Source organism: Amblyomma maculatum, unplaced genomic scaffold (assembly GCF_055883805.1).
Source record: "Amblyomma maculatum isolate TAMU_Amacu unplaced genomic scaffold, ASM5588380v1 scaffold_18, whole genome shotgun sequence".
Taxonomy (NCBI): domain Eukaryota; kingdom Metazoa; phylum Arthropoda; class Arachnida; order Ixodida; family Ixodidae; genus Amblyomma; species Amblyomma maculatum.
In genome coordinates, this window is record NW_028146743.1 from 8,726,275 (window position 1) to 8,752,633 (window position 26,359).

The following is a 26,359-nucleotide window of genomic DNA, read 5'->3' on the forward strand; positions in this document are numbered from 1 at the left end:
AACGCACACATATAAACACACACACGCAAACCTCTGACCCAAACATTCCGATCCCTGCCCTTGGTCGGTTGCGCGCGGGCGGCGGATTCAAAAGGACGTACAGGCGTCTTCCCGTGAAGACATGTCAACAGCGGCTCCCTCCGCAGCGCGTTCTCCCCAGGCCCGTGTTACGCCGCGTTTCGGGATTTATGGCCTCCGCGCCCTCTCCACTCGAACCGGGAGACACAGCAGTTAGCGCTGTGCCTGCCTCCCTCGCTGTGCCTGCCTCCCTCGTGGCACGGGACGGACAGAGCCGGCAGCGTCGCCCGCTGCCATGTGTTCTGGGCTCACTTCCGAGAAGCGGCCGCCTGCGCGACCGTCATAAATCAGCCAGCGCCAAGCTGCCCCTTGATCTTGGTCGCCACTTCGGAATCTCGCTTCTGGGCGAATCCCAGAAGCGAGATTTATTTCTCAAACTTGGCAAGCATCTTCCGCAAACGCGATAGCAGTTCACTTGAGGTTCAAGCTGTGACAGCCCCCAAGCTCATTCCTACTTCCGTTACGGATACCACAGTTGATACTGTTACGACCGTGCATCATCCGCATTGGCGCGCTCTATTGTTCGCCTGTGGGCATGGATAAGTGCTGTGGATATGTGCTGTTGGTACAATGGCTCTAAGTGAGCCTGTTTCCAGGAATCCTTTTGTGTAAGCCTGTTTTGCTATGTTGAGACCCTGCAAATGCCAAATTGGCCCTGTCAGGGGAACGTCTAGAAAAATACAAAGAAATGTCCCCCTGCGGGAAATAGCCGGAAGTGCTTTCGTTAAATTGTTCACCCTTCCCGTCGAGAAGCGCTATCGTCCAGTGAGGAATGCCTACTGTCCAAAGGAGACGTGACACGTCCGCTGACGTACAGGACAAGGAGGGAGCAAGGTGATTACGGCCATTAGAGGGATTTCCCGGGAATCCAGGAAAGATTTGCAATTGCTGGAAAGGGACAATGCTGGGAGCAGTATGCGGCGCGCACGTGCACTTGGGTTTCTGAGAAGGAAATCCACTTACCGGAACCAGCATATCGAATCTTTGCTGAAGAATAGAAATGTACCTCCTCGCCGTTCCCAAGCTCTTCCCGCCAACAAGTGACCACGCCCAACGAAACAATGCCGGACCAGTCAGTGCATCAGACCATCAGTGCAGTGATGTGTTCGATTGGATGCCGATATCTCAGGGGCGTGCCCTGGAACTGGTTGGTCAGCATCTTCAGAGAGGGGCTGGACATAGGGGGTTTTAAGGACATTGCAGAGCACGAAAAGACGCTCTGAGCCCTGGGTAAACGGCTCATCCAGACGCTTCTCGCTATGAACTCTTTACGCATGCCATTTTGTTAATATACCCTTCTTTTTCATGTAAATATTCATGTAAATTAGTTTTCTCAAAGTGCCATTAAACCTGCTTGTATATATTTTACCAACTTCGAAGATTCAATCCTTCATCAACCCCGAGTCTCTGCACGCTACCAAGTGAAGGCCGGGTCAACTTAGTCCCAGCGTCACGACAATACCAAACAAAGCAACGTTAGGCGGGCGATGCCTCCAAAACCTGCCGAGATCCGTCGAACGGTCACAGATTCAGGTGCGCGTGACACAACGCTGGTAGATTAATTGGGGTCGCTTTCGGCCGGATTTTGCTGTCCTGCGCCGCCAGCTGTCGTGTAATGTCAGAACCGAGCAGCACATGCGGATATCGCGCCGCAGACACCACCCCACCTCTAGTCTCCTACGGCTCCGACTCGATTTAGTGAGCAAGCGCGCTGGAAGCCTTGTCTGCATTCTCATCCTTATAAAAAAAAAAAGAAAGGGAAGCGGGAGAGGGGGTGCTTTGATTCGCGTGCGAGATTTCCCAATTTTTTTTTTTCGGTTAGGGGAGTGCTTAAAATCACAAAAATACGGTAGATGGCGCTGCTTGAAGTTTGAAGTTGCCTGATAGGGTGCCTCGATGCCTTTGCCTCCAGTGGCGCTGGCCAGCGAGGCGCCCTATTGTCTGAGGCAGTGTTAGCGGAATTCTTAATCCTTATATGAAGGCCACTCTTCCGGCGTCATTCGCGTGCCGTATCTCAACAAACAACTCTTGCTTGGCGCCAGTTGTATTCCCTTATCCTTCGAGCGTACAGGTTCCCTCACTTTTCGTCAATATGGCCAAGGATCTGCATTGGGCTTCGCAGTCATACCGAAGCGAAAGCTCTCCAAAAGTGCACCATTCGGCAGTGGGCTGTTGATTCCCAGTGCTACACTGTAGATGGCGAAACTGTTCTACCGCTCATGCGGAAAGAATGTAGCACGCAATATACGTGCTGAGTAGTATAAATTCAGTTGCCAAAAAATTGTAGAGCGTCCCACCTTTCAATGCCGTTAACTTCACGGCGTCGTTAATGCAAGGAGACTGCCCGTGTTTGGCTAAACTTCACGCGCACACATACACATGAACTCAAACTCGCGCAGGCTGGCGTCTCACTCGAGCTTACTAAGACATAATGACTCATCTGGGTTCGCTCACACATTTCAACTCACCCGAGCCTGATGACTTCACTTCGGCTCACTTATTTGAACATTACACTAATCTGGGCTCACTCATTTCTACTCCCAACTCAACCGAGCTCACTCATTTCGAATCGCAACTCATGAGAGCTCTCATTTAGACACGTCTTCGTTTAGTCACTGGCCTGAAAGCCCGTACCCGGTCTGGCTTACGAAGACTTGGTGCCGGGCTCGGGCCAGGGTATATTTGTCTCGGGCGGGCCCGGGCTGTGCACGATACACTAATCCCGAATACACGTAACTTTAGCGAAAGCGCGAATATGGCCATGGTTCGTTAGCAGTCTCGAATGCAGAACAAAGCGTTTTCTCGTGTCTTCCCCCCCCCCCCCCCCCAACCCATGTTTTCCCCGAAAACGTCAGAGTCCTTTCCCGACGTCGATCTGCCTTTCCATCACACCCCATGAAGGCATATTTGCAAGCAGTCAGCGACCGATTTTTCCTTTTTCCAGGCTGTCGCCTCTCACGCGCATCTCTGTTGTGTCATGCTTCTGTACGCGTTTAGTTTCTCGGCGCTGGCAATGCAGCGGCAAGGCCTTGCCGACGCCGAAAAGGCGTACGGGGAGCGGGACCAGCACACCAAGCACTTGGCAACAGAATCAACCCTTTCCTCAGATTTTGAGCTAGAGCACTGCGCGGGCCTTTTCGTTTGAAGCCCGAGCCCCAGCCCCCCGAGCCCCAGCCCGGGCCCATGGCACAAAGGCCGGGCCCGGCCCGGACGCATGTTGATATGGAGCAGGCCCGAACCAGACTCTGCGCTATCAAGGCTCGGTCCGGCCCAGGCCCGGCAGTCAGTCTACGCGAATTCCTTGAAAACGTAGAGTTAAGGCAAAAAAAAAAAAGAAAAAAGAAACGCTTAACCTTTTTTTATTCGATCATAAATGGCCTAGTTCTGATTGACATGCAGCAGTATATAGGCCATTCCGCATTCTGAATAACGCACAACAAAAATTCCAAGTACGTAAAAGAAAAAATATTTCCAAAAGACTACATGTAATATTCCTTTTTTATCGAAAGATCACGAGAATATTGGCAAGGCTCTTATTTAGGCTAATTGGTTTTTAGATGCGGATGTAGTGGCTATCCCACAAGAAACTGTCCGCATGCCTTCTGTACACGTCTTCCACGTGCGCTAGCTGCTACGTCTGAAGAGAGATTGTAATAAATTAACTTACCGATAGTATTGAATAAGGTGATGCGTGAGTAATTGTTTTCGTTACCTGAATTGCTGAATTGGCACTTGTACGTATACGGTGTGCACGCATTTTTTTCCCTTTAGACATGGCTATTTGATATGTATTTTTATTTTATTTCAGCGGCTCTTATGAGGTTTCAAATATCCATTCGTTAGCGATGAAACAAAATCGAGAAGACAAGAGCGACGGAGTGTGCTCACTGAGTGCTAAAAAATTCCAAGCTAGCAGCATTGTGTACCTTATAGTACGTGCTCGTTTTACGTACGTGCTTTGCAATGGTATATAGCGCGCTGCAGGGTTTTGCGCTTTTTCGTTCTAACTTTTTTGCTTGTGTAGTTGTACGCGCCGCCAGCCGTGAGCATCTAAAGTTACTTGGACAAACCACTGAGTGCCACCGATTAAACTTCGTCTAAAATTGAACTTTCTCTCATTCGGCGTTAACAAATGTTCTATTGTAGTGGTTTATTCATAAACCACTTGAACGGCTTTAGCGCCGGGGTTAATTCATTTCCGAAAAAAGCCGTGCACAGCTAGCCCCAGCTCGGCTTGGGCCAGACACTTCAAGGCCGGACCCAGATTTCGGGCCGGCCCGAGCCCGTGCAGTGCTCTAGTTTGAGCTATAGCGAGATTTAGAAGAATCAAGTCGTCTACATAAAAGTTTCTCTTCTTGCTAAGAACGCATCAGTCGTTCCAGTCACAAGTTAGAGCAGCGAAGGAAGCTCCAGCGTTGCTGGCGCCGCAAATGCCGCAAGCCTTGACAAAAGCATAACTTAATTGTTGTTTTAGCTTAATACCTTAGGATGGTAGTTCTACGCATGTGCGGTTGCTGCATATGCTCTGCAAATTTACGTGTATCATCTTAAAAATTGAGATCTCAAAGTCATCATCCTGAAATTATTTCTTTCCGCATCGTCCCTTTAACTCATCTTTAGCAGGTCGGGGCGACTCAAAAATTCGGCTCGTGCACCAGCTTCTTCTTGCTCGGATTTTCGTCCATTTAAATTCACGGCTCATTTTGACGTTGGCCGAAGCTTACATAGAGTGGACAGTTGAACCGCGTTTACGCCAACAGTCCAATTTTTGTGCATAAAGGAAAGTGATAGGGGAGGAGGCTTTTGCGACACCAACATTAGCCATTCTTATCGTTCTGTAATAATACTGTACGATCATTAACTACTCCGAGCCATCTTTAGATATCATAGATAGCACCATTTTGTTCGGGTATGTATCTGGCCTTTGACCGACCAGGACTATTTCGATCTTTTTATTGTGCCATTGTTCTGATTGGATAAGCTGTTCCGTGACGTTAGATAATTCAAACTCAATCTCCCCAGAGCCAAATAGGCCGCAGCTTATTTGGAGCAAAAAAAAAAAAAATGTCCAGCCTAATTTGACCACGGGAAGTACGACGGCGACCTCCAAATTTGGTCATGTACAATCCCAAATTTTTGGCCCAGACCACCCTGAAAATTTGACCTGGCCAATTTGCACTAAAATTTATTTCTAACCACAATTGCCTGCGCCCGAAACGATGGTGACCTGACTGACCTCTAGATTTGGCCATGCTTATTTCCCAAAATTTGATCCGAGCCCTTGACAAAAACGGCCGCGCTTTTGCGTTATCTGTTGAAGATGCCGTTGTCCCCCTCGCTGCTGCTACGGTGGCTTGGCAGCGAACGGCGTCCCAGTTGCTATATGACCAAGTACAAAAAATGTCTTCTTAGCTCTAATATTCGTATGAGTGATTTAACACAAGTAGCAGGACACAATGTACACCGCTGGCACTGCTCTGTCCTGTGTTTCTCAGCAGTAATGAGTGATGTAATTTAATTATTTTCTCCGATTTTCCGCAAAATGATTAGCGATGTAATTTCATTCCTTTTCAAAAGTAATTTTTCTATCTATTCTCAGGACGCGCGTAAATTCTTCTTACACATGGCGCATCAGTTTGTGTTATACGCTTATTTAGCTTCTCATGCCGTATGCGCCCTACGCATGCAGCGACGCCGATAATTCGTAAGCATTTTGCAGCTGTGAACAGTAAAGGAAGCATCGAACCAACGATATCGGGGTTGAGAACAACACAGCGACTGAAACAGAAGAAATGGCGCGCTCTGTGCTCTGACGGTAAAATGTATAGATGTAGGCCCTGCATTATCCTTTGTCATGCTAAATCAGCCATGTCTCATCTCAACGTCATAGTGTGTGTGTGATCGACGCTCGGCCGTCAGCGGAGAGTACAAATCTCGCCAAAGTCTCACGTTCGACCAGGTCGATCACTTAGAAGAGCCGATCTTGGCCGTGCCTTCTTTCCGTCACGAGTCACAATTTCGGCTGGGCGCGACGTATTCACAGCCCGAGGCCTCCACCGTAAGAACGAGAGTCTCGGCAAAACACCCTCTTTGCTCGAGACAATGCACGAATGCAGTTTCTCGCTCAGATGTCTGGTGCTTTTTCTTATCGCGTTCGCAACAGTCGCCCACGCAACCCTCGCTGTGCCGATCATACTAGACGGCTGCATTAGCCTCAAGCCTCGATCCAAGCCTAGGGGATCAAGGCACCGACCGGCAGTCACAGATGTGTGTTTTTACGCAGGGTAACAAACCCGAATTTTGTCGGGTTCGGTTCAAATTCCGGTTCACTCCTTTCGGGTTCGGCTCCGGAGACACATATTCCGTTCCGGTTCGAATTCGTTCGACCCTGCCCGAAGCGGTTCAAACGGCTTTAAAAAACCCTGGGGTGTACGTTTTACTGCACTTCTTTTTTTGTTTTGTTTACTGTTTACGCATACAGTAAAAGCTGAAAGTTCATATAGTAGTCCATCTGTTGTTTTTCTCGGAAGATGTGACTGGTTACAGAGACCTCAGCAAAATGTTTATTATGAGTGACCGAAGATTAGAGCAGGATGGGGGAAACAATGATTATTTTCATTGGCGCATAACTAAATAAAGCTGTCGTGCGTCGAAAACAAGTTTGCGCTTTTCCGGTAGTACAGACATTTTCACATGAATTATTCTTCAAAGCGAAGCCTGTGCCGGTACAACAATGGTTCCTCCAGCTCCCACAAAAGGGCTTTGAAATCAGATTAAGCACCCACCACAATACTAACGATGTATATCCAACATGCAGAAACCCAGGTGGCAGCACTCGCGGCGAACAGGCAGCGCCACGAGTGAGCGCCGGAACATTTTAATATAATTAATTAATTTCGGCATATATGTAATGTCCAAAAGTAATTTTGGACATTACTAGAGAAAAAACGAACTGTCTTTTTGAGCAAACTGATAGTTCGCTTTCACACTCAGAGACCGTGTACAAAGTACCACGTGGGGAAAGCAGCGTCAGAAATCGAGCAGGGAGCGTAGCTTATAGAGGTGGCACGCATACGTGCTTACTTGTGTTTTGTTTTTCCTCTTTTCGTTTACAAGGGCAGGTCGTCCAGCCGAGTTTCTGAAACGAAGCGGTAGCAAAGTATTCTCAGGGGAAGAGAGGAAGAGCGTTATACCACCGTGCCACCGGCGCCTGAATTCGCCGCCACTAGTTAGGAGAGGAGGGAAAAAGTAAAGGAAAACCAAAACAGCATGCAGAAGAACCACAGTCCACAGCGCCGTAGCACCCGTGGCTAGTGCAGTCATGGGCAGTATCGAATTGTGTAACAGTATTAGGTATCACTTCGCATTGACAGCGCTCGTTCAGGGCGGTAGTACAAGACCAGAGACAGCTCGCCTTGTAGTACTGCCTCAGTTCCCTTCTGCTCTGAGTTCCCTGCAAATGCCCTGTCCCCACAGTATCCCATTTTTAAAACTAATGGAGCCGATGTTAAGAAGATGGTCACGAGGTTCGTTACTTGAGAGCACTGAGTGCGTACCACAAAGCCGCTAAGCCGTTGACAGACTCTCGGGAAGAAAAGAACGAGGCGAAAACACAAGTAAGGCGAACCTGCAGTAGGGAGCACGCACACTGCTGTATTCCTAGCCGCTCTCCCAACCTTTGCCATAACACCTGTCTGTCCGTGCGCCTCTGTGGTATCAGATACTCGTCAAGAAGCGTGCTGCAGTGTACTCTCGAACGCAGTAAATTATGCACGACCCTTGTCCAAACATATGGGTTCCGCGTGCCGGCTCTGTTTGATGGCAAGAACACGAGCCTCTAAGTCCTCAGTCGGTCACGGTGCAGTCAGCTAACCGGCGTTTTACAGCGTTGCTTCCAGAAGACTTTGTTTCTTGAAAAACTATTATACGTCTAGAAGATTATGAATACAAAACATGAAATTTATGGACGTACTTTTCCAGCACATTAGTTTCAACAACAAATTTTGCTTTGCCAAATACTTTTTTTGCCAAATCCCTTTCAGAAAACTTTGAATGAGACTTGAAAAGATAACCAGTTCTCTTAAAGGAAAACTTGTTATATGTATTTTTAAATAACTTGAGTTTCATAGCTATCTTTAGGATCCTTGACTCGTCGCGGCTATGGTTCACGCTTACCCGCTCATAGAAGGCATCTTCAATATAACAACACTGCGGCGTGCCCGTATGCGTATGTAGAGGATTTTGATTTGCCTCGCTTTTACCATTAGATTAAAAAGGGCTAATGTTTACACCTGAGCTGTACATAGCATTTTGCATCTTCACTTGAGCGTAACCAGTAGCGAATGACGGCTCATTGCATATATATGTCAGCAGGATGTCAGCGCAAAACTCTGAAAGCGTTCCTGCTTGTTGTTCATTTTTCACTTAAAATGGGTCTTCGCACAGTAGTGCTAATTCTTAGCGATTAGAGAAAATGCGCAGATTAAACAAAAAAAAAAAACACGTAAACTACTTTGTGTACCTCTATCCGGTTGTACCACTATCGGCATAAATTACTGAAAATTGCAATCCGCGACTATTGCAGGTCTTGCGGAAGCACAGGACGCCAATTGTCTCTCTCGTTCTTTTGATGCCCAGTGTTCTCTTCGAACGGTTCGCTTCCCTAAGCTTCACAATTATTTTTTTTTAATACCGCTCAACGAAACCGCACATGAGCGCTGTCCGAGCACGCGACAGCACGCATTGTTAAGGCGAGAACCTTTATAGGCTCTTGGAATGAAGACCCGATCGTGAGATCGGTCAACTTCTACTAATATGAGGAGTTGGACCTGTGCGCGAGATGTGTTCTCCTTGTCTAGTGTTCCTGCCATCTGCAATACCAGACTTGAACGCGCGTCAAGAAACGACAAGCGACAGTAGCGATGGTGTACCTATACAATCTCACACTCGGCGCATAAATTGAGACTTTAAACGCCGATAAGAGGCAAATGATAAAGGAGAGGGTGGATTCCCCTCATTTTTAATATCCGAAATAGGCTGCTGGAGGTCACTTCTTACTAAGCAAGCTTGTGCATCCCACGAGGTTTATCTAGTTATGATCTGAATTATTAAGGAACTAAACTCTCCTTAAAGGGCCACTGTCCAGGCAAGGCCCTTTTAAGCAAAGGAGCCCAGTGTTTCGATCAGGTACCAGAGATAGTCTGTGCAAAATGCTACAGTGACACGCGCGCCGCAAAGCATCGAAAATACAATTCAAAGCTCTCTCATGCTCTCCTTTGGGAAGCCAGCTTCCCCGTTTCCTGCGCTGGCCAACGGGCCATAGTAATGACGTACGTACCTCGAACGACGTCCATTGGTCCGTCTCGCTGACTGACGGGAGAAGGATGGCTGTCTACCGCTCGCTGCGCGCTTTTTCCTCGCCACGGCCAGACTGAATCCAGCGGCGCGCGCTCCCTCGGCCGTTTTTTTTTATTATTTTTTTTCCGCGCTCGCGGAGTGCCACGCCCCACCTCCCGCCAAACGCGGAGGAGGAAGGAGAATTTGTCTTGCGGAGGCTAGACGACCTCGGGCAGGAGAGTGAAAAACCTTTGCGAGGGAACGGAAGGAGAGAAGCATGACAGAATCGGGTGATTGCGGTGGCTGTAACTGCGTTATTAGTTACTCTTTTCAAAAACATTTTGCGGCCTTGCGTTCTGGGGGCGAAGTCTCATAGTCACCGGGGAAGAAAGTATTTTTTACCGGAGGGTGGACAGTGGGCTTTTAAGGCGGGGACACGTGTGCGAAAAGCGAGTGCGATAAGCTGCGGTGCGCAGGTTCGAACGTCGTCGCAATGACAGGTCACAGCCCTTCGCCTGTGTCCCGTCCCGGTGGTTAGATGCAGACGACGGGCTGCGTGCGGCAATCGCAGCGATGGGCGGAGGCAGCCAATAGAAGCGCGAACAGCGGCAACGTCACGGTGACGTAGGAGGGCTGTGCGGTGGAGCACACCATTCGGCTCTCTGCCGTCTAGGTGCTGCTAGTGCTGCGCTGCCGAGCAGGCGACCCGGTGACCCAGTCACTGCAATAAAAAGCTGCGCTAATAAGACACGGACGAAGGAAAGGCAGCCCGACAAATTTTCCTTTGACCCAGTCACGCCGGCCGCTGGCATCTGAAAAATGCTTTAATATTGTTTCTTCGTGTAAATAAAACATCACTGGATACAGGACTGTCAACGACGAGTAAATTGTGAAGATCACTGGCCAACACTGAAGTGCTGTTACGAGTGATAACTGCGACACAAGCGAGTTTTTTCACTCAATCACTGCTGCTGCCCGGTCGATTGCTAAACGTCTGCTCGCTACGCTGCTGAATGCGTCGCGCAAACCACGCTTAGGTTTATTTTATTATAATTGATGGCCTTCCCCGTGCATCGGTGATGAAATTCGATCCTTTATTACAGCGTTGGCCCGTTCTGAAGCTCGGTCCGCTTCCTCTGCGATGCGAAACTGGCTAGGCCTAGTGACGACTAGGGCAGGTATGGATCTGTGCATTTCGTCGCCCGGCGCGCAGCGGAAGCATCGTGGCCGAAAGCCTCGTACGTGTGCAGGCATGCTGTTGCACGAGTATAGCAGGCAATCCTTCTGATAACATCGCTGTTTGTCTTTTGTACGATCTAGCCAGGCAGACTTCAAACTGTTGCGCAGTGACACCGCCGGCTGTGGGCGGAGCTTGAGGGAGTTCGCTCGCCGGACGCACGGTGCTCCATGTGTCCCCGCTGGCACTGCGGCAGCAGTTCGCAAGCGACGTTCGCTACAACACGCCGGTTACGCTTTCGCACATGTGTCCCCTGCTTTAAGCGAACGACCTCGCATTACCGAAATGCCTGTAACGGAGCAGCACCAAAACAGCCGCCGATGAGTTATACAATCTGACTTTTGATAGTATAGCAAGGGGGATAGCGCGAACGCAGTCCCCACTACCAAAAATTGCATGCCCCATCTACCCCAGTTTGGGGTAGTGGCAGGGGTCAGTACGAGCGTAGTGCAATGCCCGCACCTCTCCCTTGCTGATCACTGTAGCCTCGGCACGGCGTAAGTATGCTTGAACGACGTCTCTGCCGCGGACTTAACCTACAGAGATACCGCGTTCTGCTCCGAAAATGACCGTTCGGAAGTAAACGAACGTGCCTCCCTTTACTCCGTGTTGCTTGTCCACCCGAATAATAACAAATGCTTCCTTACGAACTCTCAAGCTGGTAATTCAAAACTATTTTGTAAAAGCCTACTGACCATTATATGTGCACAAAATGGCTCAAAACTCACACAACACGCTGGTATAGTGCCTAGAATATACAGCTTGTATGCCTAGGGTGCGCGCTCGCGTGGCCGCCGCGGTGATGCCTTCCCGCCGCAACCGCGGGGCGGCGCTACCAATAGCTAAGGTGCTTGTATGTTAAACGACGATTGTATATTAAACGACCATCAAATAGCGCAGATAGCAGCAGACATAGAGGAAGGGATTAGGAACAGGTAGAACTACTCATGAGGAGGAAAATTAAGGAGGTTAAAGTAGCAAACCGCTGGAATGGAAAGAGGAAGCCACGGAGCTGGTGGAATAAGGAAATCGGGGAAGCTATTGAACAACGACGAGCTGCTTCAAGGGAACACCGAGAGGCAAAGAAAGCACAGGTCCCAAGCTCAAGTTTCGCCGCGCGACGGCAGCGCCGCATTCCTGGCGTGGTGGCGAAATGTGAAACGATGGGGCTTCGCCGGAGCAGACGCTCCGCTAGCTTCCTGTGCACGCGCGGCGATCGCGTTGCGCCTGGCGGTTATTTGGCGGTACAAAAACGCTTCTGCTTATGCGAAACGGATGTACTAAGTAGCATTGTGTCATGGGAAGCCAAAATAGTAGGCGAAGCGCCAAAAGACGAGGCTCACGTGTGAAACTGCAGATTCCTTTGGAAGCGTGTCCGCAAGACCTGTTTCCCAACCGCATGACAGCGTTCTGAAAAGTCTCTTTCTTTCTGGAAACGAAGAGAGCCAATTTCCCCTTTCTTCGTAAACTGACAAATGTTGACAGTTGACAAAGATGGCTTGGAGAGGCATCAAAAAAGTACAGTGGTTTAACACCATGCATAAAAAGTTAAGAGGATGGAAGATTATCTTGCTCTTCGCTCCTCGCGTGTCTAGTTTTGCCGATTTTATGTGCTCTCTCTCTCTGGTTTGTGAGTGATCTGAAAGCAACCAAATCAACAGATGCGACGTCCGCGATCGAGACTGATGTGTGAATGTGCCCTAAGTGTCCACAGCTGCCTTTTCATTTTTAGATTAACCAAGAAAGTATCTAGAAACGAGGCCTTTTTCTTTTTTTTTTTCGGGGGTGGGGCGGCGTTGGAAAACGTGCCTTGCTGAGACGCTTTCACAAATTTTCGCAAATTGGCCAATAAGTGAAGCAATTACTATTATTATTATTATTATTATTATTATTATTATTATTATTTATTAACGAAGATATGTCGGAAGTGCAGTACAAAACTGATCCTAGCGATGGCTCGACTGACACTACTCGCATGAAGCACCCCATTCGTGTCACATGGTTCGTGAGTGCAAACCAAATATTATCATAAATGAAGCACAACCATTTAATAAGAACCGAAATAAAACACTATGTACTACAAGCTTGGATTTCACCTTCCTTCCGAGCCAGCGAGCCGGTTATGTCGCGTGCAGCGCACGGATCACGCATGTGCTTATGAGATTGCTAGCGTTCATGTCTTTGAAGAAACACCTCCTTCGGCCGGACTATATACTTATTCTTCTACTGCAAGATTTCCTTTGGTAACGTCATAATAATAAACAAATCAGTATATAGATCGCATGCTACAGGCCAAAACGATGGTCAACGAGCGGGCCACTTTATTTCACAGTACTGATTATACTTTAGCAGTTTTTAAACATATTATATACGACAATATAGTTAAATAGCGGACTTACCTCGAGATGCACTTCCTACGTTTTTGCTAACGTGGGACGCCTTCGCAATCAATATTTACTCATCCCCGTCTGCTCTACAGTACAGACGTGAATAAAAAGTTCCCCGCCTATAATTAAGTATCCTTCAAGAAAATACGCGTCAGGTTGCTCAATCAAGACGGGATGCAGGTGGCATATGTCGCGGCGCGCCTGCGGGGGCGCGTCAAGGCGCGTGCTCTTGCAAGAGAAAGCGCACGGCGCACGCCGTGAAGGCAGCGAGATGAGCCGGCGGCGTCCAGTGTGTGCTTTTCTGTCCGCGCGACAAAGCAGGTCGAGACGTCTGCGCGTGCGCGGAAGCGAGCGAGCGAAAGGAGAAAACTTGCACGGGATGCCGCTTGTATCACCAGTTTCGTTTTTTCTGTCAGAGATGGCGCTCCCTGTCAGGAGCAGCAGCGCCGCTCGACGGTGCTTTGGGAAGTCCAAAAATAGGAATCATATCGACAAAAGAAACTTGAGGTGCAGGCCCTCGTCCAAAGTAAAATAAGGCCGTCCACCGATCGCTGGATGGCTGACATACACGATGCCTCTAGAAGCGGAGCAAGAAAATTCTGGAACCATATAAGCTGGCTAGGGACGAAGTATCAAAGAAAGCAGGATCGGATTCAAGATAACGAGGGAAATTGTTTAAAGGGAAACAACGCAGTAAACTACATTACATCAGTTATAGCCCAGTCATTTAAAAGCGACGATAGGGTAATCTCCGCAAATCAGGAAGCAACACAAGGTAGCAGAATACAAAGCAGCTTAGAACTGACCAATCTAAACTGGAAAAGGGCTAAAAAAAATTTTCCTAAAAACACATTACAGGAATAGATGGAATTCCGATCAAGCTGTATAATGAACTTGGTCCAAAAAGTAAGGAAACGTTGTTAAAAGCTCTGGAAACAGTCATAACGAATAAGCAAATTCCGGACAGCTGGCGGCAGAGTAACATGAATTTGATTTATAAAGAGAAATGAGAAAGGATGCGCATAAAATCCTACAGGCCGATTACCATAACATCTGTTATGTACAGGTTGGCCATGCAGGCGGTGAAATTAAATGTGCAAGCATGGGTAGAAAGTAACAGGATACTCGGAGAACTTCAGAACGGCTTTAGAAATGGTAGGCGCTTAGATGATAGCCTGTTCATGCTAGAGTGGAAAATAGACAGTTGTATTTGGCCTTCCTGTACATAAACGGGGCGTACGGCAACGTTGGTAAGCAGGGAACTCCTGTAGAACATATTAAAAGAAGGTATCGGTTATGAGATAATAGAGTTCCTACAGGAAATATATCGGGATAACAAAGAAATTACGTGGGAAGGGATAAGAAGTACGGAAGATGTTAAAGTATGCACAGGATTAAGACAATGCTGTCCTCTATCACCACTGCTGTTCATGCTTTATATGATATACCTGGAACGGAGGATACAAGACAGTAACCTATGTTTTAACCTGTCATATAGATTACGTGGAAAGGCGGTAGAGCAGCGCCTCCCCGGTTTGATGTATGCAGACGATATTGTGCTGCTAGCTAAGAGTCTGGAATAATTGCATCTAGTTAAGTATTGCGGAGACGAATGGGTCGACGCCCTAGGCTTCAGTTTTAGTGCAGTTAAGTCGGGTCTGATGATTTTTAACGGCCCAACTGATCAGGGTCTTAAAATACAAGGCCATGGAATACCCAGAGTAGCAGAATATAAATATCTGGGGGTATGGGTAAACGAAGGATTGGCGTACATTGGAAAGCATGAGCAATCACCTAAGGCCAAAGAGCGAAGAATTGCAGGGATAATGAAGCACAGGGCATTGTGGGGATACAACAGGTATGAGGTTTTGAGGGGTATTCGGAAAGGAATTATGGTGCCCGGACTTACTTTCGGAAATGCGGTTTTGTGCCTAAAATCAGAGGTACAGTAGACATCAGAAATAAATCAGAGCCATCGGACGATTAGCACTGGGTGTCCATGACAAAACCACAAATGAGGTGGTACAGAGAGCAATGTGCTGGGCATCTTTCGAAGTACGGGAAGCTCAGAGTAAAATATTATGTGAGGAACGCCTGAGGAAATTGGACAGTAACAGATGTGCAGCTAAAGTATTTAAATACCTGTACTTAAAAAGCGTTGACTCATAATGGAGGAAAAGAGCTAGGAAACTAATTAGTAAGCATGCTAGTCACAAGGACGGAGAAATAAAGAGCATTAAGCAACAGGTGAAAAACACAGAAGGTAAAAATTGGATAAATTCGATGGAAAAGAAACAGAGTGTGGAATTATACCAAAAGTGGAAAATGCAGATCAGGATGGAAGATTTCTTTGATAACTCGAGGCAGTGCCCTAGTTTTTGAAGCTAGATCAGGGTGCCCTAGAACACGCAGCTACAGAAAGAAATTTAACAATGGAGATGACGCATGTGCTGTATGTGGTAACTCCAGTGAAACAATTGACCATAATATACTCGAATGTAATGGTATCCATCCGGAAGTTTATGCAGGCGCAGTCACTGTTCCTGAAGCTCTGGGGTTTAGAGATACCAGTGGCCGGTTTGAATAAACCGGCGGTGGAAACTAGCAGAAAACGACTGGAAGATTGGTATCTTAAAAGCAGAGAAGTGACATGACATAATGTTAGTAATGTAGAAACAAAAATTTAATAAACAGAATGATGGTTTAGTTAACCAATCTAAATCAATAATTAAGATATAGGTAGAAAAATGAGCATGGTAGCTACTTCTACCACCGCGTTTCAAAGGGGATGCTCCTATTTTCCATCCATCCATCCATCCATCCATCCGTGCCATCGCTCCGCTTCCCGGCCTTGGCAGCATAGGCGGCATGGGTCCGGATAGTCAGGCGCTGCATTTTTCACTGCGAAACCTGTCTCTTGACGGTTTGAGCGCACTTTTTGTCTAAAAATAGTCTTGGTGGAAGACAATCGTACCGTCCTAGTACTGTGCGGAGAAAATCATACGCTGAAATAGCGCTCGAGGAAGCGTTTAACAAATATTATCGGGTCCAGTCTGCTATATTTGACTGTTTTATTTATTCTGCTGAACCGAAGAAGGTCTTAAGCAGAACGCATATTTACTGCCTGATATCCAGCGAAACAAGAAATTTGAAAGAATCACCTAAAGTTGCCACGTTGGTTGCAATACTTTGTTTTGATTAAACGATCGAGTCCGAGCTGGTTTCAATATATATATATATATATATATATATATATATATATATATATTGCTGCTATGAAATATTAATGGCGATTTTATTTGATCTGGAGCCAGTCGATTGCGATCCACGCATCGCGATCGCGGATGTAGGGTATCGTGTGCATCTTCCTTCTGAGTGAGTGCTCAGTCAGCTCGAGTATATCCCAGGTGGTTGGCCCGATCGTTATGGCAATTACTATTATCAATCGCGATCTAAGCCGAAACGTACCGACGATGAATTACTGCCCGTGTGACCCACCTGGTATCAGAAAATACCCGTAATATATTTACACTGTTCATTAATCCAACTTTGAATTTGATTTACTCTTCGGTCTTTTCTTATGGCCCATATGGTATATCGATGTCGCAGTCAAGTCAATACGGGTCTCATGCTTTCGGATATGTTACATCACGTTTCTGCAATTCAGTTTTGCTTATTGCTAAAGTGATATACATCATGGTCGCTGACGTTTCATAGCTTCACATATATGCTTTAGAAAAGCAGGGCAATATTGCTTTTTCGTAGCATGGCACGAGCATGTTTTCAGAGATCGCATGCGGAAATAATACAAGCAATCTGAATCGGACTCTTCAGTTTTTTTTTCGTACTCTTTATTCGTGTGTTCTATTAGGAATTCACTTGTTGATTCATACATAAATGATTATGCGGCGTACTTCTTCTTTTAACAGAAGGAAAGGCAAGAAACAAGTGGCGATTGTACCATTGATTCTTTTTTTTTTTTACAAAGTCTACAATACAGTAAAATTTGAGCAAAAAGGCGCAGCAACTTTAAACAAGTAAAAATGTAGAAATTCACCGTAAAGGTTTTGAACAAAGGCCGCACATGACACCACAATTTTAAAATAGTATAGAGACCAATTTTTTTGTGGTATTTTATTTTCTTGCTAATGATGCGCAAGATATTCCTATCTCCACGTGGTTTTTCGCCAGCACCGCTAAGTAATTTATAATTGATTTTACTTTCTTCACCAGTTTCGGCTTCGGTTTCAGCAGCCGAGCGGTTATTGTACGGCCACAATCAAGTTTAGGTCACGCGCAGGATTAAAAAATAAATAAAAAAGCTTCAACCGCAGACTCACTCAGCGCCTCATTTTGCGCCTTCTTTGGAGCCACTTGCTTCTGCGCTCCAGCCAGTTTTCTCTTTGCTCTTCTCAGAGCGCGATAATGTTGCTGCATTCTGGTTGCATGATTGCTTCCTTTTCCTGCGCATCTATTTCTGAGTAAGCCTCCGCTGGTATTTGCATTAAGCTATCCCCTTCAGAGTCGACGGTCAAGCGACACTTTTCTGCAAAATACATTCCCATGAATATGTGTTTTCCTGAATCAGGTTTCAGGCCACATCCGGAAGAAAGACCCTCCAGTGCAATCTGCGTATTATAGCTCTTCAGCTTTAGCTGTTGTTGTAATCTACGCGCATGTTTATTTCGTTTTTTTGAGAATATACACTGGGTAGCGTCCGCAGACCTGCATTCAGGAATCAAACTTCCGAAAGTTACCATTTTTTCTATGGACAAATAGTGGCAAAGTATTTTTTTTTTTTCGGCCCGATAACGCGCGTATGATACATAGCCAATTTGGTCCAAGTTGCAGTGGTGGAAATTGAGTCAAACGGATGCTCTGCACGTCTGCTGCTGCGGGCATGAGTTCTCGCTCGGCTCTTCAGCTGCTGCCGGCTTTTAGGAAGGATTGTCAAACATCCTTGACGGCCCATGGCTGTCATCTGTACCAGCCAGCATTACTGGCACTGCGCTTTTGTCGTTTAGCGACCGGTTGGTCACAGAGGTTCCTCACCTTCCTTTTCGATGTCTTCTTAGGCAGAAGATGGTTCGGATAATGTTCGAATACCGTTGGCATGGCTTCGGGCTTAAGGCGTGGTCTGTGTCTAGCGAGCTCGTTGACGATGACCGTCTGTGACCGTGAACGTTATCTCGATGTAGTTCTCCTCAAAATGTTTTTCGCAGACAACACACGTTGGAGCCAACTTGTGCTCCTTTCTTTTAATCAGTCGCTTCCCCTCCGCAAGCTGCGCAGGGTCCGATGGCACACCGAACATGGAAACCGATTCGAGCGGCAGCCACTCCGACAGAGCGGCACGAAACATGTCTTTTCCCTGCCCTGATGCTTTATTTTTAGCATCATTAGTCGTTGCAAATTTAATTCCCTCTGATGAATGCAAGGAACAGAACCACTAAAACAAAAGAAAAGCGTAGACGCGTCAAAAGCGCTTCGAACCGCTGAAGGCATGGCCAGCGCAACTACGGCAAATCAAGGGCGCGCCGGCGGCCGAAGGCGTCGACGGCACGTCGACTGCACCTTTACTATGAGCAGCGCCCCTGGAGGCCAAAGTTTCGCCGGCGCGGCCACCTTCTCCCATTTTTAATTTTTTACTTCAAATGGGAGACCCTTCCGCACGGCACACTAGCAAGTACATTCTAGGCACTGTACCATGGGCCAAGTTAAAGTGAATATCAGCCATTGGAATTCACTTCCAGTACTTCCATTCACGGTGAAGATGCACGAACGCGAGCCGCGGCGACCAGGTTCTCGAAGTGTGCAAAGTGTAATCAAATAGGGACTGGTGAGTGTGAGAAGGAGAGCGAATGGGGCTAATGCGAAAAGTGTTGTCGTTGATCTGCAGAAGACAGACCCAATCTTGCTTAAATATAGCCAATGTTTTTATATATATTTTTTACCATTACGTAGTTTTGTCCTGGAGTTATTTATTCGCTGTTATTCGAACGCTAAAGTTTAAAGTTCTAGTATCATTGTTCAAGTCGAAAAGGCCATCTGCATAATTACGGAGGCAGAATTGTAGCAGACGTCGTCGCATTCTATTGTATACCCACGCGCTTCGTCCTTTCATGCAGAATCAAAATGCAACTTTATCCTTTCCTTTTTCCTAGCCTTGAACGCTTTATCTATCGCTTCGGCAACGCTCGGCCAGCAGCATGCATTTGCGCCGTCATGCGATAAGAGCCGCCCGTCTTGATACCTACATCAGGCGTAACACCCTGTCACGGGTCAGCCTCGCTGCAACCGACCTTGTACAGCCTCGTCCACTTCTAGTTATAACACGGTCACTGCTTTCAAAGCGTCATTGCGTCCGACTCAGCCATGCAATATAGCTTAGTGGCAGGCCATGTGAAGCAACACGCCCGGGTCCTTCTGTGCTCGTATCGCTTTGCATCGATATATGCCTACGTCGGGCGCAATGTTGCTTTGAAAGCAGTGACCGTGTTATAGCTAGAAGTGGACGACCTTGTACATTCATCACCCGCTTAAGAGCAGTTCAATAACTGAGGGCGAGGCCCCGTGGCGTGGTATTTTTTTTTTTCATATTTCGGTGGCCTTTATGACGCAGAAAAAAAAAAGTTTTAACTGTTTTAACCACCATGCTAGCGATATATTTCGTGTAGGAAACAGTTGAAATGTTTCCGAAGGTGCTGTACAATTTTTCGTATGATGTACAGTTGGGGTGGTGCTACCATTATATATTGTGGTGCGGTCGTCTCTTTGTGATGTCTCTATCCTCTCTTATTTATGTGTGTCCTCGCGCTGTGTGATTGTAAGCATTATGTATAAGATTCCATTTCTCTAGGGTGCCTTTCATTTTTCAAACCCTGGCTGAAGTTACGTGGGATAACCTGTCCGTGGCCTTTGTATTCTGCGGCTCTATATTACGGCATCTATCTCACCGGAAGCCGCAAGCGCCAAATGACTTCCGCCTGAGAGCGTGCAGCGTCGGCTACCCAGACTCTACTATCCTTAATCTCCCCGCACGGCATCTAGTGCACCATTAGCATTTCCTAGTGATGCAGTGCAGGGCTGCAGACTTACTAGGGAATGAAGCTTGCTTGCTGTGAAGGCCTTGCATGAACACACCGTGGCCATATTCTTTTTCCGGCGCTCCAAGACCGGTTCAACAGGTCGTGTTATTACCTTGACATAAGGGTGCGCTAACATAATGCTAAAGGACAGCACAAGACACGAGCACAGACTAGCAACTACACTTAATTTTCATTTTCCCCAACATCAATGGGGGATATAAACCAAGAAAAAAAAATAACCAAAGGTGAAAATACAATCAAAAGCGTATGGCAGTCGTCACATCAGTCTCCCCTTTTGTTCTGACAGAAACGCTTCTTTTGCAGCCGATACAACTGAAGGATCCATCACATAACCACCGGGGTGGCGCAGTGGTTACGGCGCTTGACTACTGCTCCCAAGGATGCGGGATGAAATTCCGGCTTCGGCGGCAGTTTTTTGATGCGAAAAGCAAGGCGCCCGTGTGCTGTGCGATGTCAGTGCACATTAAAGAACCCCAGGTGGTCGAAATTTCCGGAGTCCTCCACTACGGCGTCTCTCATAGCCTGAGTTGCTTTGGGACGTTAAACCCCACAAACCCAAACATAACCACCTTCATTTTTGATCAACGCCATTGAAAGTCTCCCTTACCTCACATGCGACCAAATTTCTTAATCTCTCCAGGATAGATGTTCTCCTAAATAGCGGTTCACATTTATGCCTTGAGTAATGCGCTGCCAGGCTGCCAGTCGTGACTAACGAGACTTTATGCTGTTGCAACCTCTCATTCATGCACTCGCACGTTTGGCCCACATTGGCCGTGTCACAGGAGTGTTATCTTCAACACCACTCTTTCTATACAAGACACAGACTTGTGCTTTACATTTCAAGACATTCTTTTCTCTCCTTTTCTCTGTTAACTTTTATACACAAGCTCTTCAGCTTTTTTGGTACAGGAAATACGACCAATACTTCATGACTTTCTGTCACTTTTTTCAGCATGTGTGGCAGCATGAACATAAGGCATAACTGCAGGCCATCTTTTCATTTTTTTTCTTTCCCTTTCACAACAATCCTGAGCACCTTCTCAGCAACCGATGCGTACACCTAGCTTGCGAATTCAGCTGTCCTCAGATGAGCTGCCTGCATGCCTATGCTTTCACTGATCTTATGGTTGCCTGACTTCTTAATCATAACCTTGAAGCATACATCTACAATATTCTGCTTAATCAGCTTTGAATGTGCCGAATTATAGGACAGAAATCCCTTTTCAGTCCTTGCCTTGTATATCAGCGCACATGAAAACCAATTTCAATGGCATTGTCCAAAAACTGAAGGCAGTTATCAGTAAGTATTTCGTGTGTGATCACTAGACCTGGGTGAAACCAAAGTATATTCCACAGCCTACTCGAATGCACGCACAGCACCTGCAATCAAAGGACAATCATCTACATATATGAAACGTGTTCTGATGCGAAATGAGGGAAATGTACTTCTAGCAATGCAAATTTTACAAAGCGCGAGCACCTGCAGGCACGAAATACCTATTAACTGCATTCAGTTTCTGGACCTTGCCATTGAAATCAGCTCCCATGTATGCTAGCAATATAAGATGAGGAGGAGACTAGTTGTATTTCTGGCACAAAGAAGTAAACAGAATACACCTAGTGAAGTCTGTGAAGAATGGAATTATATATTCACCAAGAGCGTTTAATCAAAGTCACCTTCGTAATGGGCACACCCGTTTATCATAAATGGACCTACGGCTCAAGGGGTAAGCACTATTACCACACATGTTGCAATAGAAAACTTGCAGAAACTGAAAAGCGTTCCCCTCAAGTTTATAACGAACACGGCACCCTATTTTACTGTTAGGAGGAAAGTTACTCATTTACATTGCCCCATTGTTTAGTTTGCAAAGGAAGCATAACTAACAAGCTTTAACACCCCTGAACCCTTGTTCAATTTTCTTTGGTTTCAATCAGCTAGGTAACCTTGAACTGTCTCCTTCCACTAAGCAGACAATTTCACCCTTTGCTTGGCGCAAGAAGGCCTTAGTCAGCCATGTGCTATAAAACGCAACGCTGAAGTCTGTTGCCTTGCTTGCCCTGTCCTCTTCTTGGCGCTCGCATGTGATTGTAGATTCCTTGTTTGCTTCTTCGAGTGTGAAGGTTGTGCTCCTGGCTGACTAGTAACACGCATATGTTTATAAATATGTTCGTGCCAACGGTGTCATCCTTGTTGCTTGGTCTGCCATCAGACCCACCTTAATCCTGCCGGGAACTCTGTAATCGCAGGTGGCAAGCGGAAGAAGGGCTAATATGCATGTGAGCGTAGACTACAAACTGGGTCTGCAAATGAGGTTTGTTCCTTCAGACCTCTCGGCCGCTAATACCAGCCAACGTTTGCAGAGCCGGTAAGCATAGCTTTACAAACTCTTTCTATACTCGTCTTAGACAGTTAAGGGTCCCGTCAAAATCGAAACTTAATGCAGATAGCACTGTGCTTAATGCCAATAGATGCGAAAAAAAATTGCTTTATTACATTCATTAAAAAAACTGTGTACCCTTGATTCTACGCCTACTAAACTGGTAAGCACTCAAAACCTTCTACTAAACACCATCCTAAGACTCATTTTAAATGTTCTTTTTATTCAAAGAAAAATTCCTCGAGACTTTACTGGGCTGTTACCACTCTGTTTTCTGAATAGTTTCTATTGTAACCAAATTGTCAGAAACATCCTTCATGCATCTGCCCTAATGGCTTAGTACTAAGGCCATTCAGACGTTGATCATAAGCACTTCAATTCAATCCCGGCCGCGGCAACATCATTCAGGGGAGACAAACTACGAAAAAAAGTACGCTTAGTATGGTTCCAGCGCAACTGAAGACTGGCTGAATTGATAGGGAACACTCAACTATATGACGTGTTGCCCTTTATACCTTACTTGCTTCATGACATTGAATCCCACAGTGAATTCCATGTTCAAATATTTGTCTGGATTAGGTCATTGTCATGATGTAGCCTCCACAAAGCTCAGGTAAAAAAAGTCAGTTCATACAGCTAAGCTTCGCGGTTTAATGCTTTGGTAAATGTGAGTTCTCTTTTGGCGCGCAATGATCTCTCCATCCCGGCAAAGCTGCATCTGCGCCTCAGCAGTTCTGCGCGCACCGCGGTTACATAAATTAGGAGTAGATGCAGCCTCGATGAGGCTACGCCTCTATAAGGCTGCTCCCAACCCCCTTATTTTTCTTTACTTCTGCAGGTTCGTGAGAAACATAACTGGTGAGTGAAAGAGAGCCCCACACATTGCTTTGTTGCCTTTCCTGGCCATATTAAGTACCATTCACACTTGTGAGCAGCAAAGGCTGTGCAACCTTCTGTTGCATGTGGGCCTTGCAAGTGCAGCCCGCGGGTCGCTTTCCTTAATTGATCTCATTGGGCATGGGACTTGTGGATCTTGATTGTTCACCAGCGACTAGAAGCCGGATGTAAAACTAACTTCCGTTCACTTCAGCTCAGCCATTGATTGGCTGCCGGTTTGCGACCAGCAGTCGCAAGGTTCAAAAATTTAGCACTGTGGGAACGGCTTGTCCGTGTTGCTTTTCAATCAAAATGGTCACACAACCTTTTCGAGTCACAAGTGTTACCGGAGAAGCTAGAAATTCGGCTCGGCTGGAATCCGGGTAGCTTGCATGGGCACAATAGGACTATACAAGGCAGCACCATACAAAATCATCTGTGTGAATTAACAAAAATAGTCAGTTTTTTCTTTCAGTGTACTTATAAGAATTACAAGCAAACTAAACACAGATCATAAGGAAAGGGAATGGCAACAAAGAAAAGTCACTACCAAGCAAATTACATCATCGACAAATAAGCATAGAAAATAGAGGCTGGCAGGAGTTTGAAAAAGTCTAATATTTGCCTTCAGGTAAGAGTCGTCAAGTCGATACCTTGGTTCCCAACATTTAGTAAGAATGTTAATAGTGTTTTAAGGACTGCAACACAGTGCGTCTGTGAGGAATGAACCACTTCTCATAGCTACGGGTACAGTTCATTAGATGGGTGTAGGCAATGTTCATTGGTGTTGAAATGCAGTGCTTTCTTTTGTACAAGCAGCAAATAATTGGTGTCCTGCATGGCGGCACCCCACACCAGTGTGCAATAGTTGATATGCAGTGTTGTAGTTATAGTGTTATAGTTAACATGAAGTGTACATTGATCATTGCTTTTGATGAGTGCACACATGCTGATCTTGCTCAAACTTCTCGTCGATGGAGTCAGGCTTATAGCAGGTTGTGACTTCAGAACTTCTTCCTACTTTTCTGCGCAGGTAAACCCTTTTGTAGCAGTACCAGGGCCGGTGACAGCGGCCGCTGTGTTCCAGTTCAACCGTGATCGCTACCCTTCGGACCGCTGTGCTGCATCCGGCGTCGTTTTGCAGTGCCGAGGCCACGCCTTACCGAAAACATGGGAAGGTATGGTGCACCATATCAAGACGGTCCCGGACCTCCTAGGTTTTGTGCTGGACACCCTCCGTTTCGTGGTGGCTGGTCGCGTCCGATGCGTGGTCCTTACGGTCGTCCGCCCTGGAGGCATTCTTTTATCGGTACTTTTATACAAGGACCTCCACCACGCCCACCACCAAGGCCATTTGGTCCACGCCCAAACTTCAGACATAGATGGGGACCATCGCCCTACATGGGCACGGACTTCGCGGAGCACAACCGTGACAGACTTCGTCAAGAAAGAGGCCTGCCGTCAGCCACTCATGTGCAGCAACCAGACCAACATGTCGACACCTGCACTGTGCTGCCGCAGCATGCAACTGTGACTACCACCAAGGAGCTGTCAGCAGAACAGACGAACAGAGATGGCTCCAAACATGTGCCAGCTAGCCTGCCAAGCCCTGACACTCACGACGAAGGCTGCCCAGCGGAGCAGCTCAGTCCCTATGATCCCAATATTGCAGGCGAGCTACACACTTGCAGGGCTGATGAGCAAGAAGGTAAAGTTGCGCGCGAGAAGAGGATCGGCGGCGGAATGCCTTCGGACTCTATATCGAAGGTAAAGGTACGAATTCTGTCCGGAGATCAGAACGAGGTTCACAGCAAGCCTCTAGCCATCAGGGAGACCTTGCACAGTAGAAATGCTGATGCAAAGCCTATTCTGCGCAAGCTGAAATCTGTTGTGCACATTCCGACAAAGAAAACCATGAGTGGCAAAGAACCCATGATTCGCAGCGGCACATCGGAGGGTCGTGCAAGTGAGAAAGCGGGACATGACTTTGTGCCTGCACAGCCTCTCATGGGATTTCGCAAGCGTAAAGCAGAGGATACAGAGCCCATATCGACTAATGATAGTGGGTCCCAGCAACACTCTCCCGATTTTTCCGACGGTCTTATTCTGGTTGCAAGGGCAGACAGCACCACGAAAAAGTGTACAAAGCAAAATGGCAACTATCGGAGCTTACAGAGGGTTGAAGATACACGAGGCCCCAAAGAAGTGGATGCTACACAAACCACCATGGAAGCAAAGGCTATGTATGTGCCGCAGTTGTCATTCAAAGAAGGAGGCAGTGATGCATATGCAGAAGGTGCCGTCTCAGTGAAAGAAGGGTGCTGTGGGATTGATAGTGCTTCTGCTGGATGCTCCCACAAGACATGCACAGGTGCCGACCTTTGCCTAGATTGTGTGAAAGCCTGTGCACATAATATGCACACAACTACGTTGGCAGCGTCTTTTGCACAGGATGAGCTCGTAAAAGGCCCACCTTTGTTTCATAATTATCATCCAAGCACTCCAAAGCAGTACATGGCTGATTTGGTTGGCGAGATTTTGGCCTCCTTTTCAAGACCAGACAAAGATGGCGGTGCTGCGATGTGCCGTTTGTTGGAAAGTAATTCTGAATGCGGGCACTCTGCTTCTGATGCACATGAAAAGGCAAATGATGCCCCTCCCCAGAGTGCTACCTTTTTGGAGCAGGAAGCTGAATTCCATGAGACTAACTGCACTGCGGGGAGCGCTAGTGATGCAGAAACGGAATCTATTCCATCAGTGGACAGCGAGGATGACTGCATAATTGTTGGCATTGAGAACCTCTCTCGGGAAGCTAGCACGTCGCAACAACTTAGTTCTGCGGCTGCACCTTCTACTTCAGTGCCTCGAGGGAAGGCTCAGCGGTCCACACTTCAAGGTGCAGGGACAGTGCCATTACCTGCGACCTTCCCACCTAGTGTCCCTGGCACAGGC

General features: G+C 46.9%; 1 protein-coding gene and 1 pseudogene across 1 annotated transcript in view; one reads left to right on the forward strand and one right to left on the reverse strand.

The window, feature by feature from the left end:
* Window positions 1–24,954, forward strand: part of LOC146171838 (uncharacterized) — an 86,781-nt gene extending 61,827 nt beyond the window's left edge. Inside the window, exon 4 of the mRNA XM_084586348.1 lies at window positions 24,441–24,954. Within this exon, the coding sequence (XP_084442474.1) occupies window positions 24,441–24,941 (501 nt within the window). The 3' untranslated portion in view covers window positions 24,942–24,954. The remainder of the gene's footprint in view (window positions 1–24,440) is intronic.
* On the reverse strand, window positions 11,008–11,156 carry LOC146171840 (U1 spliceosomal RNA; annotated as a pseudogene).
* Window positions 24,955–26,359: the final 1,405 nt, after the last annotated feature.